This window comes from Lepisosteus oculatus, chromosome 5 (assembly GCF_040954835.1).
Source record: "Lepisosteus oculatus isolate fLepOcu1 chromosome 5, fLepOcu1.hap2, whole genome shotgun sequence".
Lineage (NCBI taxonomy): Eukaryota > Metazoa > Chordata > Actinopteri > Semionotiformes > Lepisosteidae > Lepisosteus > Lepisosteus oculatus.
In genome coordinates, this window is record NC_090700.1 from 40,967,046 (window position 1) to 40,985,868 (window position 18,823).

At 38.3% G+C, this 18,823-nt stretch overlaps 2 protein-coding genes across 5 annotated transcripts; both read left to right on the forward strand.

The window, feature by feature from the left end:
* Positions 1-100: 100 nt before the first annotated feature.
* LOC102685181 (cathepsin E) lies at positions 101-6,614 on the forward strand. The gene is made up of 9 exons (XM_015342731.2): positions 101-245; positions 683-839; positions 1,146-1,263; positions 1,503-1,621; positions 1,934-2,133; positions 2,449-2,571; positions 3,335-3,479; positions 3,888-3,986; positions 4,613-6,614. Exons 1-9 carry the CDS (start codon positions 184-186, stop codon positions 4,778-4,780), a joined length of 1,191 nt encoding a protein of 396 aa, XP_015198217.2. The 5' UTR covers positions 101-183; the 3' UTR covers positions 4,781-6,614.
* Positions 6,615-7,778: 1,164 nt separating this feature from the next.
* Positions 7,779-17,094, forward strand: LOC138239224 (ras-related protein Rab-7b-like). Of its 4 annotated transcripts, none has more exons than XM_069190455.1 (6): positions 7,779-7,937; positions 10,306-10,358; positions 10,655-10,790; positions 11,427-11,642; positions 11,854-11,910; positions 14,813-17,094. In XM_069190455.1, the coding sequence occupies exons 2-6, from the start codon at positions 10,315-10,317 to the stop codon at positions 14,900-14,902; spliced, it is 543 nt and encodes a 180-aa protein (XP_069046556.1). In that variant the 5' UTR covers positions 7,779-7,937; positions 10,306-10,314; the 3' UTR covers positions 14,903-17,094. The 4 variants fall into 4 exon arrangements, with proteins under 4 accessions (XP_069046556.1, XP_069046553.1, XP_069046555.1 ...); XM_069190452.1 differs by having other exon boundaries at positions 7,781-7,937; positions 11,854-11,979; XM_069190454.1 differs by having other exon boundaries at positions 7,782-7,937; positions 10,655-10,781; positions 11,854-11,979; positions 14,813-16,134.
* Positions 17,095-18,823: the final 1,729 nt, after the last annotated feature.

An 18,823-nucleotide genomic window follows, 5' to 3' on the forward strand; every position in this document is an offset into this window, starting at 1 on the left:
AGACCTCTTCAACCAAAAGCCAAATGTCTGACGTCTCTTGTTTACCCTAGTCAGATAAATGTATGGGCTGTTTTCACTTCCTGTCCCAGAATCAGAGCAGTACTGTAACAAAGTTGTAATTGCTAGTGTGGAAGGACCTCTCACTGAGTACTTGTGTAAAAAGCCAGTTGAAACTGGGCACCAATGGCTGAGAAAATTGTTCTACTTCTGCTGATGTCCTTGACTCTCTGTGCTGGCGTCAAAAGGTATTGTCATAATTAAATAAATATTTTATTCCTGCGGCTTCTCTTTAAAAAGCCCCTGAAAACATTCTGTATGCAGGGACAACGACTGCGCAGCTGTTCTCTGTAGACATCTCATCTAAGGATTAAGTGAAATGTGTTTTCTTGCCGTACTAAAATTTCTGATCTGGTGGATCACTGGAACATTGTGCATGATGTTTCATGATTTTTTTACACTTCCTAAAACGGGTATTAGTAGGATATATACTGACAAATGTAGAATTAATTTTAAGATTATTAGAAAATGATCGATTGCTTCCAGTAACATAATTAAGACACAGTAGACTGTGGGAAATCTGCAATCTGAAATCTATATATGGATAATAGTTTGCATGCTTTCTTCAGACTACCATGCAGAACAAAATTTAACTTTGCTTGTTGTTGTGTGCTGTGTGGACCAGGGTGGCCCTAAGTAGACACAGGTCTCAAAGGTACAGGATGAGAGCAGGGGGGATGCTGTCCCAGTTCTGGAACTCCCACCAGTTGGACATGATCCAGTACAGCAATGCTTGCCGCATTGCCTCACAGGCCAACGAGCCGCTCATCAACTACATGGATGTAAGGCTACTCGCCGATTTATAACCTAGAGCTGGAATTGTCATCTTGTCTTGCATGAAATTAAATGAGAGCAGCAATGTGATTTATTTAAGCTGAGCAGTACTATTGATTATTTAGCTGGTCAATAATTTGTCTCCTGTACTTCAATACTACCTCTGTGACATTTACATTTTATTTAATTGACCTGATTTTTCAGTGAAGCTGGGCAGCACAGACTGAACTGGCATGATGCATTGTTACTTTGTTGATGTGTACATTCTCAAGAACTTAAAATGATATTTGAACTCCCACTCTCGTTCCTTTCAGGCAGAGTATTTTGGCCAGATCACTATTGGGACCCCACCCCAGAACTTCACAGTGAATTTTGACACTGGCTCCTCCAACCTGTGGGTGCCCTCTGGCCTCTGCGACAGCAAAGCATGCAGTGAGTATTGGGGGACACAGCCAACAGGGATACCACTGCTGGCAAAGAGTAGAGATGCAGAGCTTGACAGTATTCAGGGATTCTTCACTGCTACATCAATTTGACCATTTTCAGAGTTACAGTGAAGCAAACACTGAATAACTTGATAATTTAAGTCCACACTAGTAGCCCAGTAATGAAAGCACCATGGTACTGAAGTTACTTATTGGTTAAACATGATTTGCACTTGTCATTCACAGAGGTACACCACAGATACCATTCTTCCCAGTCTTCAACCTATCAAGTTGATGGTCGGCCCTTTTCTATACAGTATGGCACAGGAAGCCTGACTGGGATTCTGGCATTTGACCTGGTCACTGTGAGTATACAGGATGGCACCTCTGCACTCTCTGGAGCTCAGGATCTGCAAACAGTTAAATAAAAAACACATTAAAATACTTATGATTTCTTATACTTCCTTTCCTTATGAGATTGTGTGAACACCAAACAGATTCCACTCCACTTTTTGTAATTATGTTAAAAAAGTTCCAATGAATGGAAAATGTAATTTGTTCAGTTTCTTAATCATTTGTAAACAATACATCTGTGCGGGAAAGTTACATGTTTTAGCACATATAGAAAATTATGTTTTGGGTCCTGTGGTCCGAGGGGGTTTGATTTTGTGTACTAGGTTGAAGGGATAGCTGTCTCCCATCAGAAGTTTGGGGAGAGTGTAAGGGAGCCGGGCAGCACCTTTGTTGATGCCAATTTTGATGGAATTCTGGGTTTGGGATACCCGAGCATTGCGGCAGGGGGAGCCACTCCAGTGTTTGATAACATGATGGCTCAGGGCGTGGTTGAACTCCCGGTCTTCAGTGTCTACCTCAACAGGTAATGTCTGTCCCAGACCGTATCAATCAAAACAGCATTATATCTGTGTCTCTGTGTAATCACTTTTCCCATCTCACTCCACCATCCTTAACCTGCACCTTATCAACAGTTTTATTGGTTAAAACTGATCATTTTGTACAAAGTTTATTTTAATCTTTTTATAAAAGCACTTTCATTCTTTGATTTAGTCCTCTTCCTTTTATGCTGCTGTAGATATTTATTAAAAAACTTATTGTTGACAAAAAGTAAATGCTTGTAAACACCTTCACATGTTCACTCAGTGAACCGATTGGTTTTATTCTGCTTGTTGTCCAGAAACCCCGATTACTCTTCTGGGGGGGAGATACTGTTTGGGGGATTTGACCAGTCCCACTTCTCAGGGATGCTGCACTGGGTTCCTGTCACCAAACAGGGCTACTGGCAGATCCTTCTAGACAAGTAAGTCCTGCAACACAGACACTTCTTTCTCACTTCTCCCCTCCACCCCTTTTATACCTGCAATAAACTGGTAACCTTTATCTCCAGGCTGCCCAGTCATTTCTGTACTTGGCTCCTTCTCTTTCACTGTGAAACTATGTAATTCACAAAACCTTAAGCTAGCCCTTGTGGCTCTGTTCTAAACATATGAAAATAGTGTCAACTGCCTATTTAAACCTTTCTATTGAATATGTTTCTATAAATTTAAGTGGGGTTTTCACTTTAATGGGATTGTTATTGGTGACTTTAGGGAAGATCAAAAAGTCTATTCATACCAAAGGTATGCTTTAACATTTTTTTTTAGAATTCCTGTAGATAGAGTAATTCAAGTTTTAAAACTGCTGTCTTTGCCTGCCCTCACTTTTCACTGTTTTCACCTCACTGTTACTTGTTGTTAATTTGAATTGTCAGGTGTTGGTCTGTGTGCCAATAAGTTGGGATGACCTTTCCTTTTTCTTACATGTTTGTTCGGTCAAAAAACTTTTTGAGGATTTGTACCTGAATTTGTACCTCATTTACCAGTGATGTGGCATCAGGGCCATCAAGCTACTTTCTTGTGACCACACTTTCATTGGCCAAAAGAACCTTCAACATGACTGCCATGAAATATAGCCTAGAGCAGTTTTCTCCTTCACCTGTCCAATGATGGTGTGCAAGTGAGATTATGGCTACTCCAGTGCATAGAAGGTCCTTGTGATTTGGATATATACATATTTAATTGTAGTGTGAAGGTGAATGGTCAGGTAAGATTCTGTGCAGATGGGTGCCAAGCAATCGTGGACACAGGGACGTCTCTACTGACAGGACCCACAGAGGATATCAAAGCCCTGCAGGAAGAGCTAGGAGCAACACCAGCAGGGGGTGGAATGGTAAGAGGTGTGCTCCTGGCACTTCAATAAAAAAATATTACTGTTGTCCCACTATGATCACTGTGTGACTACTAGTACTAGTTAGTAAAAAGAATAACACTACCGGTGTTCTAATACTGCTACCCAAATTACTGTGTCATTACTAGCATGCTATTAGTACTGTATTACATCTGCTTTCACTCAGTACTGTACCTCTTTCTTTACTACTAATATTACTGCTAAGGATAGTAGTTTTAAAAGTATAAGGATATGTATGAACAAACATCTTCAGTAATTACTCCTAGGATTACTGTGGGTACTAAAAGATGTTTCTTCATATTGCCTATTCTGTTTCACTATGGTTTCAAGACCCTGTGTGTGTACTGACTCTGCCTCCATCTCTTTTCCTTTTTATGTTTGGTTGAGTAGTATGCTGTAGCATGCAGCAGCCTCCCCTGGCTCCCTGACGTGACATTTACTATCAATGGTGCCGAGTTTCCTCTTACTCCTGAGGCTTACATTCAATCGGTAAGAATCAATCCAGAGAGCACATCAGCATGCAGAGTGCTGTTGGTTGGGCTGCACATGTTATATACAGAATTTTGGAAATACCAATACAATTTCAGAACTGCGAGTTGTTTTCAGATTTATCAGCATCTAGTCTTAAGCCTGGCAATGAGGTCTAGGGGGCCTGCAGGCAGACCTGACTAATACTCCTGTCTTAACTTGTTGAGCAGATTGTAACAAGTTAAAGGTTCTACCCGACTTAATTAAGCTTGTTGTTTTTGAGCAATTAATCACACCTGACTAAGTTAATTATATTTTCAAAATCTTATACAATTAGCATGCACTGAAAAGACTTTGATCCTGGAGATGTGAAAGACTACTTCATCCTTTTTACAAAATGTAGAAATTGATCTTTCTTTAGAGACTCAGAGAATGGAGGGAGACGATATGATCTACTACAATATTACTGTAGATAAAACAGTACTCATCCAGCCCAGCTCTACAGATATCTGAATGTAGTACTGATGCAATGGTTATTTAAAATGAATGATGTCCTCTGAAGCAATACTGCAATACTGTAATTCTGTTACAAACTTTTTCAGTATGGAGGTGTCTGGCTTAACCCCTTTGTTGTTCTGGTCCTGCAGGAAGAGCTAATCGGACAGGCTGTTCTATGCATGACAGGTTTTCAGGGCATGGACATCCCCCCACCAGCTGGGCCCCTCTGGATTCTGGGGGATGTTTTTATTGGCCAGTTCTACTCAGTCTTTGACAGAGGACACAACCAGGTGGGCTTGGCCAGGGCTGCTCCCTAAACCAAACAGTACCACATCATGCTGCATCAGGAGAGCTTCTTCTGTGTCTTCAAAAAAGGGTACAATATGAGATTATTTTGCAATTAGGTTAAATATTTTACCAGCTTTACCCTTTGTCACAATATTTTAATAACATATTGTCGGAAAAAACAGCTATCCAGAGTTTATTTGGCAAACAAATTACAAATTTATTGATATTAATGAACTACATCCAAAATACATTTTCTGTTCTAAAGTACTATAAAAGGCGAATGGACCCTAAACAGGACAGAGCACTGAAGATTCTGTAATTAAAGCTTCATTGTAGAAGTCTGTCTGACTGCCAAGGTAGCCAGCTGTGCTAGGTCATGTCCCACAGGCTCAGAATTAGCAGGAATTGGGCCTAAGAACGTCATACAACTGTGCCACACTTGAAAGAAAGCTGGCAGCCATCTCCAGCGTCAGAACTAAAAGCATTCTTTTTCAAGTGGCTTTTTTCCAGTACATTTGTTTCAGTGTGACCTTTTTGAAACTCACCTGAGAAATACTTAGGATGTAGATCAGTGGGTTATTAAGGACTGCCAATGCCACACTAAGCCAAACTGTTACGTGAAAAAGGCCCTTGTAATATTTAGATTGTTAAAAAGTTGTTTTCAGATTGGGGAATTTACATAGAAGCTAAGTGAAAATTAACTTTCTTTTTTATTATTACTATTTTTTAATGAAAGATTTGATTACCTACAGGAACAACATTTTTGGGAATTTGATCAAGTTTTAATAATTTTTGCTTGTGAAAGTACTTAAGTAACGTTTACTTTAGGGAGCTAGTTTCGAGCTTGTTCTGTATCTTTTCTCTAATTTGTTTTGTTCAGCTGTCTGATTTTAAAGCATTTGTAATGAATATGAAACACCCAGCTGTCTCTAAAAATCCTAGGTTGAGAAAATGATTTCCAGAGAAGGAACATAATATTCCAGATGTGTTGCTGTCTGTAAAATGATATGGTTAAGGACAGGTGCAGGAAGTGGGGGCTCAATTTACTGTAAGATCAAAACTAATCAATAATACACTGACATTGTAAAGACCCTCAATATGTAGCAATACAGAGTGCCACTAATTTATCAGCACCTGTAGGAGGATTTGTATGACATAGGAATTATTCATTTTGTAATTATTTTTTTTGGCTGTGGACTACAGTGACTGAATTTTTCACATGAGTCAACTGCTAAATAATAAAACAATAATGATGACAACAACAAAACAGAAACCTAAGGGTATGCTACTGATGCTTAAGAAGTAGCCTCTTCTTGTAGTAAATAATCTTTAAGAATAGTTTCGGTTGCAGGCAGCCAGATTTTGTCTCCTTTACATGTTTTCTGAAAAGTAATATGGAGAACAAATATGTTCTGCAGAGGAAATTGCACAAAGCATGATGAAAGAGTTTAACGTTTGTGGGCTAACAAACAAAGGGTGGCAACTGACAAGTTCAACTTTATAATTTCTTGTAACCAGTATCAGTGTACAAATCCTTATAAATAACTACTTAATCATTTCTTAGACTCAGCTAAAACTTAATTGTGAATTGCCATTAAGTTTTTTAATTATGTATTACATTAATAAAAAATTAATTCTACTATGATCATTTTGTAAAGTATTTGTCAAGGTTATGATACTGCAAATATGAAAAAAGCCAGTGTTTCTTAAATTACATCATAGGATGTACAGCAATTAAAGTTCAGACCAATGTGATGTATGGGGTAGTGAGTAAAAATGTGATGTTATCATATACCCTTTTATATTAAACTGTCTTTAATTCTCTAAATAAAATACAGAAAATTAATATAAATGTTGTCAATACATAAGATAATCATACAGTACATTTGAATGAGCTATGTTAGTAGCGATATAACTAAACTAATTTAACTCCTTTTTATAAAGTACTGTATCAGGTACAGCATGGGGTTTTATGGGATTTTGCAGGTTTACTCCCACCTTTTAGTTACATGTTGGCTGTGTTATTTGGTGTCTCTAAATTATTCCTGTGTGCTTGTGTTGTGCATGTGTTCAGAGAGTGAAGGGCTGTATTGCACCCTGTATTTTCGGAACAGGCTTCAGGTTGATTCAACGTTGAGGAATAAGCACCAATATACAATGTATGCCATGATGGACAATTTTCACATTACATTGTTTTCTGCATTTTGGGAAGGAGCTGTTAAAAAAATTCTAGAGTGTTTCAGTATCTGTTGCTCAAAATTACACAGGGTTGGCTATACCTGTGTGAACAACACTCCTGCCCGATCCTTTTTCCAATCATCATCACAGCTGATACAACTCAGCACACTGTTCAGACATGATCACCACATTCTTCAGTGCAGTTTTTTGGGAAGCCGATTCCTGTCCCATTCTGTTACCTTTAACTCACAGATTTGTCCATTTGTTAGCAGAGGTAAGAGAGAATTTGTACATGTGGTGTTTAAACAGAGTTTTCAAAGACATAAACAGAATGCTGTCCCCTTGTGGCAAAATTAGTAAACTTTTTTAAATGTTTGTTGCATGTACACTTAATAAATGAGGAAATGTTTTAGCAATAGAGAGCTTTAAACCACAAAACCCATGACTTTTTTGTTATTTAGTGTATATTACACGCTGTATACCTTGAAATTGATCATTTCCAAAAGGGTTGATGCTGTTTTATTTCTTCTTTGTTTAAAAATATATTTATAATATTGATTTCGTGAGGTTTACCCTTTGTGTATTATTATTTAATAATCATAATCATCATCATCATCATCCACCTAACAATAAGAAATGAATGAAACTGGTAATTGTTTTCATCATATATTTATGCATTTCACTGGAAATGAAGAACAAACATAGAAATAAAAATCCCATCCTAACATAGTGATTTCAGATTTGTCTTCATTGTGCCATGCTAGTGGTTTTCTGTCTTGATTGACTGTGGGCCTGGCTTGTGGGAAGACTGCCTCAGAGACAGCAGAGGGAGGGATAGAGACAGAGGGAGTGTTTATTCAGCAGCCAGCGAGGACGAAACATACAGTGCTCACAGCCCTGCACAGGAAAAGGCCTGCTGCTCTTGTGTAGTCATCGAAAGAACTGGCTCAGGATGACAGAGGGTGAAGACTGTTCTGCTCCTTGAACCTGGCCTGTAGTCATCAACCTGTAAGTACTTAAATTGTGTGTGAGAGCTTTACTCTTCACCACATTTTTCTTCTGTTTTGAAGGAATCTTTTACTGGAGTTATGCACTGGAGGCCTTTGTATATCAAGGAGTTTTCTTTTAAAGTTATGGAGGAAAGGAGGCTTTTTAAGAAATGTAACACCAAGAGAGACAAGACTGAGGTGAAGTGAAACTGAGTTGAACGTTTGCTGTGTAGTTTTATTTTACAGTGAACCTCACTGCCTGAAGTGTTAACACAGCTGTATAATCCCTCATGGGTTTATAATGAGTATTTTGGGGAAATCACTAAAACTGCTTTTTTATTTGGTTATTTTATTTATTTACAAATATTCACAAGATTCAGGTTTTGATTTTCAATACCCAGAGAACTGGGAGTGCAGGGGTCTGAGACCCCACATGAGATTATATTTTTGCTCTCTTCTAATTCTGCATTGGGTGAGTGGTTAAGAGAAAATGAAAGTTTCCTTTAGAGTGTCATTATCTCTATTTTGTTCAGCCGTCTGACAGCCTAGCAATCTACTGAACTTTACTTTACTTTATCTACTGACACAAACGAACAATAAATGAGAAACAACCTGTTTTCACTGGTATTTTGGGCACACCCAGTTACCTAGCCCTAGACTTAAAATGTTTAGGAAACAGCATCTGACTGTAATGTAGTCTCTGCATTGGTTGTCTAAAAGCGGCTGCAGAATCCAGAATTTTAATTTAACTCACTTAATTTTGTTTCAATGTAGTTTCTGGCAGAATTACACACAATTACCAGGAAATTATCTACTAGCATAATTCCCTGAACAGTGGTTCCCCAGCTATTACTCATTAAGACTGTCGAATGTCTTTCTATTCATGCAGTAGCCTGGATAGAATTGCTTCATTTCACCTACGTCATTCAGATGTCTGTCTGTAACACAGAGCTTTCAATCATGAAAAGAAATGCTATTATTTTAGCGGATGATGGAGTGTATGCTGCTAACTACCCATACTAATTTCACATTGTTCCTGGAATGTTTGTGTGAACTGGGATCTGTTCCAAACCATTGGGTGTACATTCTGTGCTTTGAATCACATTGAAAAACATAGAGAACACTTGGCAAATGCAAGTCATTTTAGACATTTTTACATCTGAGCTTGGTAGCAAGATAACTGAGGATTCCTGACCAAGTCCATGCTAGGAAAATTTTAGGATCTCTGCAATGGGTGACAAATGAAAAATGAACTGAATGCCTTTTTTAAAGGAAAGTACCAGGTAATTTATAGTTAATGAATATTATTCCTATTTCTGTTGTCTGTTATGGTGTCTAACAGAGGACAATGGCAAATATTGATAAGACGTCAATCTGCAGCTTGTGTGCTATTACTGACAATGGGAGCACTTTCTTCTTGTTGAGCTCTGTGACAGAAGAACCGTTGAAATGTAATCTCTATTGCTAAATCCATGTGAAAGGGATGAAATGCAATGCACAAGTTCAGCTTATTCCAGCAAAACTGGATATGTCAATAAATGAGAGTGAAGTGTTCAGCACAGAAAATTCTGTTGGTACTTCCCCAATACTTTCCCCAATGCTGTTCAGTTTATTGGCTTGAATGAGTCAGTATGAGTCATTGTGCCTGTTGTTTAACATACTGTACCATAGGTATGGCAACCATTGTAAACAGCCTCAGTTTTTGTGTCCTCCAATTAAAATGTGCCTGGGTGTTGTTTCAAAGTATCATTTGGGAACTGAATCAGCAAAACTTAAAAACATGTGAGAAGCATGGGGTTTTGAAGCATTTCTATATCATTATGTGGGCAGTGGGACATAGACATACAGAAAGGTCAGACAGCAGGTTGCTCATTGTGATTTGTACTCTTAACTGTTTGCTGCTGGTTTGGTCCTAATGCAATGTCCCATGGCATATCTACAATATTCTCCAAGGTATTTATGTTTGCATTGCTGTTTTGTTCTGTGTTAAGTGGTTTGCATTGCAGAAGAATGTCTTCACACAGAGCAGAATCACGGATGCCAATGGTATTACAATTTTAAAGTCCTGTTTTTGTGCTGTGTTCGACCTCTTTTCTGGAATGAGAGATTGCATCTGCAACACACCCTTTATTCACAAAAAGAAACCTATCTAAGGCCACCGAATTAAACAGATCCAACCTGTATCCAAACAGCTGAATTGACTTTCTTCAGTGAGTTTTCCTTTTGTTTCTAAATACAGCATACAGAATTAACAAATATTTTGTATGCATAAATTACAGTACTCATTTTTAAACTTTAACTATAGAACTGTTTAACATCACGTGTTTATACAAATGTCTAAAGTTGTAGTGACAGTTGAAGCCTCATGCATTATCATCTTCACCCAGGCTACCTTGATGAAGCAAGTGGAACTGAAGATCATCATCCTAGGAGCTCTTGGGTAAAACAGACTTGACTGTTCATCTCTCCTGCCTAATTATTATGATTTTTTCCCCCACAAATCATCCATAGCTTTAGACAAAGAAAACTAAATAGAGGGTTGTTGTCCTTACACTTTCAGTATCTGCTTCCTGCTGATTTGCTGTTTCAGATTGGAACCAATATGAGCGCACATGGAAATTCCTTCAACTTTCCTAGAGTACACCTCTGGGTGTTATAGATTTCCCAGCTTTTTTTAGTGTGCTGCTCCTGTGAGATCTATTTGTCTGTTAAGTGTTATTTTACTCCTGAATACAGTGTGGGAAAGACATCATTGCTACACCAGTATATCCATCAACAATTTCATGAGGATTACCGCAGCACACTGGGAGCCAGCGTACTATCCAAGAACATTACAGTGGACAGGAGTGCTGTCAAGTTGCAGGTGAGATGGGTGTGTATGACAGGTTTTATCTTGTAAAAGACGTGCGGTGAAAAGCTTGCAAAATACCTTGTGACAGCCTTTTCATTTTATGAGAAAGAAAAGCTCTGTCAGTGCTAAAACTGCAAAACCATGGAAAACGAAGTGAAATTCTGCTCTGCAGGGCACATTGGATGGTGAATCATCTCCAACTGTGTTGATTGCAGTTTTCAGTTTCAAAGCAAATTGTCATATCTTAATGTACTGCTAAAGCACAATTTAGTTTTTTTATTCTTATACTTTAGTTTACATCTGTATAGGATCCTTTTTGTCTTTATTCATGGACATAACACAACTTACTTATAAAGTACCTGTACCTGTAGTCTGTACCTCTGTGTTAACATTGCAAGACTGTACTTGCAACCCATTAACTAATTCTAATACTGTTTATTATAAAAAATATATGCCATGTACAAATCAACTTGTTTATATTTCTTTAGTTGTGCAACCTCACAAGAATACAGATGACAAATGCTATAAACAAATATCAAAATAAGGAGTACAACAAAGTTGGAACAAATATGGATAACATGCTGTGACTCGGGGTTTGTACAGATAAGGCTTCAGATTGCCCACAAAATTCAGTGACCATGGCTGTCTCTCCTCCAGATCTGGGACACTGGAGGGCAGGAGAGATTCCGCGCAGTAGTGTCCTCTTTCTACAAGGGGGCGGATGGCTGTGTTCTGGTCTTCGATGTCACTGACAGGGATTCTTTCCTGGAACTGGAGGGCTGGAGGCAAGACATCCTGGAGAAGAGTCATCCCCCTGACCCCAGCCTACCTTTTGTGGTGCTAGGAAACAAGATTGACATGGAAGAGAGACAGGTAGGAGCTGCAGGAATTTAGCAAATTGGAGCAAGTTTGTAGATAAAAGGGGTAACTGAGCAATCAGTGACCTATGATGTCTGGAAAAATGGAAAGAGAAATGGCTTTGTAAATCAGGTTTTGATTTGTGCCTCCTTATTCAAAAATCTCAAAATTTAATTGCAGTAAAGCCTGCTTAAGGAAATAAGTTTGACAAATTGTCTCTATACAGGTGACCAGAAGTGAGGCTTTGTCATGGTGTGAGGACAGACACATCCCATGCCTGGAGGTCAGTGCCAAGAACAACATCAATGTGGAGCAGGCCTTCCAGACACTGGCAAAGCATGCACTTATCAAGGTTAGATGCTCCTTTGTCATAAGGATCAAAAATAACTGAGCATCAAGAACTCTAAAGGGGATGTTTTTCACTTTTTATGGCCTTTGAAAATTCTAAATGTATGTAAATTTTAGGCCTTCACAGTTTAAAACCCTAATTCTTATAGTGCCACAAAGACTGCTGGGTGAGCACCACCTGCTGGCCCCACTAACACCTCTTCCAGCAGCAACCTTAGTTTTTCCCAGGAGGTCTCCCATCCAGGTACTGACTAGGCTCACACCTGCTTAGCTTCAGTGGGTTACCAGTTGTGAGTTGCAGGGTGATAGGGTTGCTGGCATTTTTGCTGCATTATTTAAGGACACACAATTAATGATGTTATTCTTACACCAAAAATGTATTTGAATAACGTGCCTCGCTAAAGCACATGGAATTTTAAAGTCATAAAACAGCAAAAAGTAAATTAATCGTACCTCAGACAAGTGCTGTACTAATCTGAACATTTCATGGTCTTTAGTTAATAGATAAAAATTTCCTTGCTCAGTTCAGTTCAGTTTATTGTCATATACACAAGTGCAATGAAATGATTATTTGCATGTATGCTCTGATACAAAGACATTAAGGAAACACCAAAAACATAAATACAAAACAGCAGCAGCAATGATAACAAGTTAAAAAACATACATATTAGAAAAAAAAACACATCAGTGTGAGCCAGTGGTGGGGTAGAGTTCAATAATCTGGCTACTATATCGCTTACCGGTGGAAAGGGGGGAGAAAAATGAGAAAGCAGGATGACTGGTATCCTGAGCAATACTTCCAGCCTTCCTTAGACAGCAAATTGTAAAAATGTCTGAAATAGAGGGGAGCTATACTCCAATGATGGACTGGGCTGACCTGATCACCCCCATAATGCCTTCCGGTCAGATAAGGAGCTGCTGTCAAACTACTCTGTAATACCACATGTGAGCACACTCTCAATAGTGCACCTGTAAAATGAGGTAAGGACAGTTGAAGATAGACCAATTTTTTTTCAACTGTCTGAGCAAGTAAAGGCTCTGTTATGCCTTTTTTGTAGCTCCAGTTACATGCTGGGACCACGTTAAATCATTAGTGATGAAGGTACCCAGGAACTTGAAACTGTTAAGCATCTCAACAGCCACCCTATTGATGTGAACAGGGGTGTGGTTCCCACCCTGCTTTCTAAAATTGATTACCTGCTCCTTGGTTTTGCTGACATTGAGGAAGAGATTATTGTCAAGGCACCACTCCACCAGGCTCCTGACCTCATCCCTGTAGGCTGTCTCATCCTTAGCAGTGATTCGGCAGTGATGATGGTAGTATCGTCAGCATATTTGTAGATGGAATTTGGAGCTGTGTCTGGCCACACAATCATTGGTAAACAAGGGGAACAGCAGGGGACTAAGCACACAGCCCTGAGGGGCATCTATATTGATGGTCATTGTGGAAGAAAGTATTCCATCTACCCTCACAGTCTGTGGTCTGCCAGTCAGGAAAACCGGGACCTGTTACACCAGCATGCAAACTGCAGGGGGTCTAAGCACTCAGGCACTATTGTGTTAATGTGTCTCATGACCAGCTTTTCAAAGCATTTCATTACAGTGGATGCGAGTGCTACCGGTCTATCATTAAAACAGGTCACAGTATTTTTCTTTGGCACTGGAATAATGGTAGTTTTTTTAAAACTCACGGGAACGGAGGATTGTAAAAATTAAATATTAAAAATATCTGTAAAACCTTTGGCCAACTGGTCTGCACAGGACTGATGGAATCCGTTCTGAAACGCTGTCCGGGCTGGTCGCCATTCCATGTGTTCATCCATCTGAATGTTGCCCTGACTTCAGCCTCCGTGACAAACAGGGCTGGACCATCGGTGGCCGGGAGCACCGACGCTGACGGTTCTGTGATTTCCTTCTCAGACCAAGCGTAATAGGCGTTCAGCTCCTCTGGGAGAGAGAAATCACTGTCAGTGGATGTAACACTGCTTATTTTGGTTTTATGGTTTGTTATTGTCTGAATATCCCGCCACATTTGCACACATCTGCAGAGGCAGCCTGTAGTTCTATCTTGTTGCGGTATTGCCTTTTAGCATCCCCAATAGCGTCCCTGATAGCTCAGATAAATGACTGATCTATTTAGTTAGCATCTTTGATCCACTGTATGCAGATGAACATACAGTAGATCTGTAAAAATCAGTAAGTGGAGCTTTACTAAAACACTTCATGCTCAGATTAACTATTTTGGGAGCTTGTCTCCAGTCAGTGGCTCAGAAATGGTACATGACTTGCCATTGAATGGTAAAGCAAGGAATAACTAACTTATATAGGGTAAATATACTGAAAAGTTTTATCTGTTCAAGTGCTTATTCTGACCATTCACATGAGATGAAACAATAGCTGATGATGCAATTCTATCAACATACTAGTATTCTATAAACAGAGTCAAGGTTCTACTATTGGGGAGTTTGTACCCTCAAATTACTCATTGATGGACTATACCAGGAACTTAGTCCTCCACTAAAAAGTCATGGCTTTTTGACTATGACCATTTTGACTATAGAAACTTAGTCATAAAAGCATGTCATATCAATTATATAATTGTTAGAATATTGATTAAAATGTAAAGATTTAAAATAAAGCTTACAATGATTGTCACTACTTTATTTGGTAATTCTTCCCAGTCTATATGCATTGTTTATAATCTAAATGTTTTGAATCCAGTAATATTTTCAAGCAAAAATGTTTCAAAAGGCTTGGCACCCAGACAAATGGACAAATTGACAATTTTTTGGAATTGAGAAGTTTTGTTTTAAATAACTTTCTTTTCTTTCTGGCAGTACAAAGAAGGGCTAATGAGCTGCATGACAGACTCCATCAAACTGAAGCCAGACAAGGTAGTGAAGAAGAAAAAAAAATGCTGCTCATAGGACAGGCTGCACTGCAACTGTATTTAGACACCACTACTCATGTTGGAGGTGCTATCTAAGTGGACTACATAAGTTTGACTTGGAGTCAGAAGAAGTGTTTTTGATGTTGAGAGCATTTTGCACAAAAATGACTGAATTTGGATCAGACGGTATGTTCTGTCACAAAACTCCAGCTCTCAAAACAGAACTAAGGATTACATAACTCAATTCAAATCTTGAATATTCACTGGCATTGTATTAAAGATTGCATGTAAGCACTACCCTCTAAAATATATTTGAGGACCCACAAATATTAAAAACCACCTAAAAGATAATTCTGCTATAACTTTGTCTATACATTTGATAGTATTTTGCTGTTTTTATATATTGTTTTGCCTGGACTCTTTGGAAGTCATATCAAAATGGACCATGTGACCATGAAATTCCCAAGGCAAAGATCCCGTGTTTTTAATGTACAGTAATATGGCAACACGTATATAAATATGTAAGATCACATTTTTTTCTGAAGTAAACAGAAAATTCCTTTGTTTTACATTGCAACCTCAGGATTCTTGTGGAGAATGTTTACATCAATACACAGATCACTGATATAATGTATCAGATCTATAAAACATGCCTTACATAAAATATGATAAAACTTAATTAAAAGCCCTCCCAAGAAACATTATTACTCAAATGTATTGAAGGTATTCAAAGGTATTTATTCAAAACATAAGGGTCATCAGTTCCAGCTGATGTGCCTGCAATCAAACCACTAAATGGGCCTTGATCAGTGTGAGGTTGGCTGATTAGAATGGTGAAGGTAGTACCTGCTTCACCTTCTAGACAACTAAATGGCAATAGGTACCAGCCAGCATGTACCACCCGGCCTATTTGTTGTGATTCCATGTGTAGCAGGAACCACCCTACCGCATTCTATAGTCTGATTCACTTAAAAGAATTATAGGATCAGGATCAGGCTTTAAATATATGACAATAATCATTGGTATTAGATTGTTGTCACAAAACAAAACAGGAAGGCCCAAGCAATTTGCAGATTGCTAGTTTTTCCACGACTTCCCCCCCAAGGGATAGTATAGCAAGAAGAAAATGTGACTTTGAAAGAGCCACATTTTCCCAACAGGAGGCAATTAAATCAGCTCCCTGTTTTGTCGATGCTTCTGTACAGTAGGATGTAGTACCAGAAAAGATTTTCTGTACATATTGAACTGATAAAATTTTGATAAACTGAATCTTGTTGAAAGTGATTTCTAGGACTTCTTACGGGAAAATGGTTTGAAATTGTTTGTCTCTATACATAACAAAAGTGTGGGGTTAAAAAAAGTATAAAAAAGTTGAAACACTTTAAATTGTTTAAAGTTTAAATTGCCTCCTATAATCAGGAATGAAGTCTTTCCAAGGGGATCAAATGGTTTCTTTTTTTTCTCAGAAAATATGTATAAAAAAGTAAGACACCCAGGACACATATCAAGAAAATACTAACAGGCTAAAATTTACATCTAAAGAGATGCGTCTATCCTTCTCTGCCAGATCTCTAATATCGAGCAGCTTAATGCATTTAGAAATTGATTTACAGTAAATACTTATTAGGGTAAGTAGAACTGTTCAAAAACTAAATAATCTGTGGTTCACATTCATTTGTGAGCATTCATTTAGAGAGGGAGAATTAGTCCTGGCCAAGATCCTTATAGCTTCTATAAAAGTATGGATAAAATGCCCCTTTAAAATCAGGAATGAAATCTAACTAAGTGGATCATTATATAATTAACAAGTAATAGGTTTATTCCATGCTGAAAAGAGAAGAAAGAAAACAACGTTTCGGTCGTGGAGCCTTCTTTAGCCGTCTTCTCAATGGCCGAAATGTTGCGTTTTCTTTCTTCTCTTTTCAGCATGAAATAAACCTACTACTTGTTCCTTTGCAGCCTACGCATGCTGATGCAGCCATCCACCTGAACTACTTCATTATATAATGTATAATGTTTATAGTGTAGGTGCATAATTCTGTATGGGTTTTCTATCTGCAAAAGGCAGGGCTTTCATTTTTTACAGACTTGTAAATATCTGTATAATAGTTTAACCATTCTGTTGAGTTGTTGAATTTGTTAGTCCTGTATAAATTTACCTCCTTTGTCATTACTTATTTCAGGTTGTGCTATAGAATAAAAAAAAATATGCTGTGTAAAACTGGGAAATCGTTGACTTCAGACTGTGAAATTATTCTTAATCTTTATAATTTGCTGGCAAAGTCAGCTGGTGTCAGAACCTGATTGTGAAATTGATTTGAAAGACCAGGAACTGGAAAAGAATAATTTACCTGAAACTATAATCAGGAATGTACTATAATAGCAAAGGATAAAGTAAAATGCATCAATGCTTTTAAAGGGAATCTTCCAGATACTGTAAAGAATACAACACCCTTCAGGTAGCAGAAAGGCAATACTCTGTATTAAACAGCATTATCATAATTGAATCAAGCATTAGTGGAGGTAGAATAACTTACATTTCCAGGTTTTAATTCATATTTTCCAACTATAGTAAAGGAAACAGATGCTTTTCATAGGCCATATAAAATATTCACCAGCCAAGCAAAACAAGTAATTGGGAAATGGTAAAGAACGTTCTAATGTAGAATCCATTCTTACATACATACAGTACATACTGTATGGTTAAAGCTCAACCAAGTAATTATATAACAATATTTACTACAAATAGGATTATGTAAATGTATAGAATGAAGAACAAAGGTTACTAACAAGATTAGACCATTTGCATAATCTAGACTGTTGGGTAGTTAGTAGCTAATTGATCCAAGGATCTCATTTGGCTTTTAAAAGAAGCCTGGGTGTCTGCTTCAATGTGGCTGGGTAGCTTGTTTGAAATCCATCAATCTTTAGCAGAAATACGTATCCTGCTCTTGTGTAATTAAGAATCCTGATTGATCTCAGGGTCAAGTATGCAACAGTGGTCACCTGACCCCTGTATGCTGCAATGGTCAAATGAGCTGTGGGACACAGCAGAAGTCTCCAGATGCAACCCAGCACACAGCAGAGGTCACTTGGCCCCGCTCTGCTTGGGAGGTCACATGACCACGGATGACGCAGCAGAGATCACCTGGCCCCTGTGATACAGGTCTCTTAACCCCCTGGGATGCAGAAGAGGAAAAGAAGAGATGGAGAGGCTCAAAGTACCACCACTACTGTACCTCGCAGGTGCAACAGCAAATCTCAGTGTGTCAAACCACATAACACTGCGAAACAGCCTATCTTACCATGCCAAGCTAGCTCACTGGTAACACAATATATCTCAGCATGTGAAACCAAAGCTCTTTATTCTAAACATGTTTACTAAATTATGTAATAAGTTTTATTTGAAGTTGAAACATCTTGCAAACAAAGCAACTGGTTATTGATTTTAGGAAAAATCTAACACTCCTTAATTGTACTGTAATTAAAGGACAGAGTGTAGACACTGTCAAGGAGTAAAAGTACTAGAGATTGGCCATAGATAAAAGCCTAAGATGGTACTAATGTGATACCATTTATAAACAGTTTTTTTAAAAAAAGCTCAGATACTGCTATTTTCTTGTTTTTCTATAAGTCAGTTATTGACAGTGTCTAACATATTGTCTCACTTGTTGGTCTGGCAACATCAGTACCATGAGCTGAAAAAGGTTGGGAAAGTTAGTAAAAATAAGCAGCTAAATAATTGGGGCAAATCAGATAAACTTTAAATACCCTTTACGAACAAAAGGATTTATAGAAGATCAAGAGCATTATGGAGTGTGTCTCACCCCCTCCATTTTTAATGTACACATCTGGGAAATACCTCTGTGCCCCCAAGTTTAAAAGTAAAACACTCAGGAAATCTTTCGTTCATGGAATACAAGGCCCTGGACACATCCAAGACTTCTGGGTTTGAGGG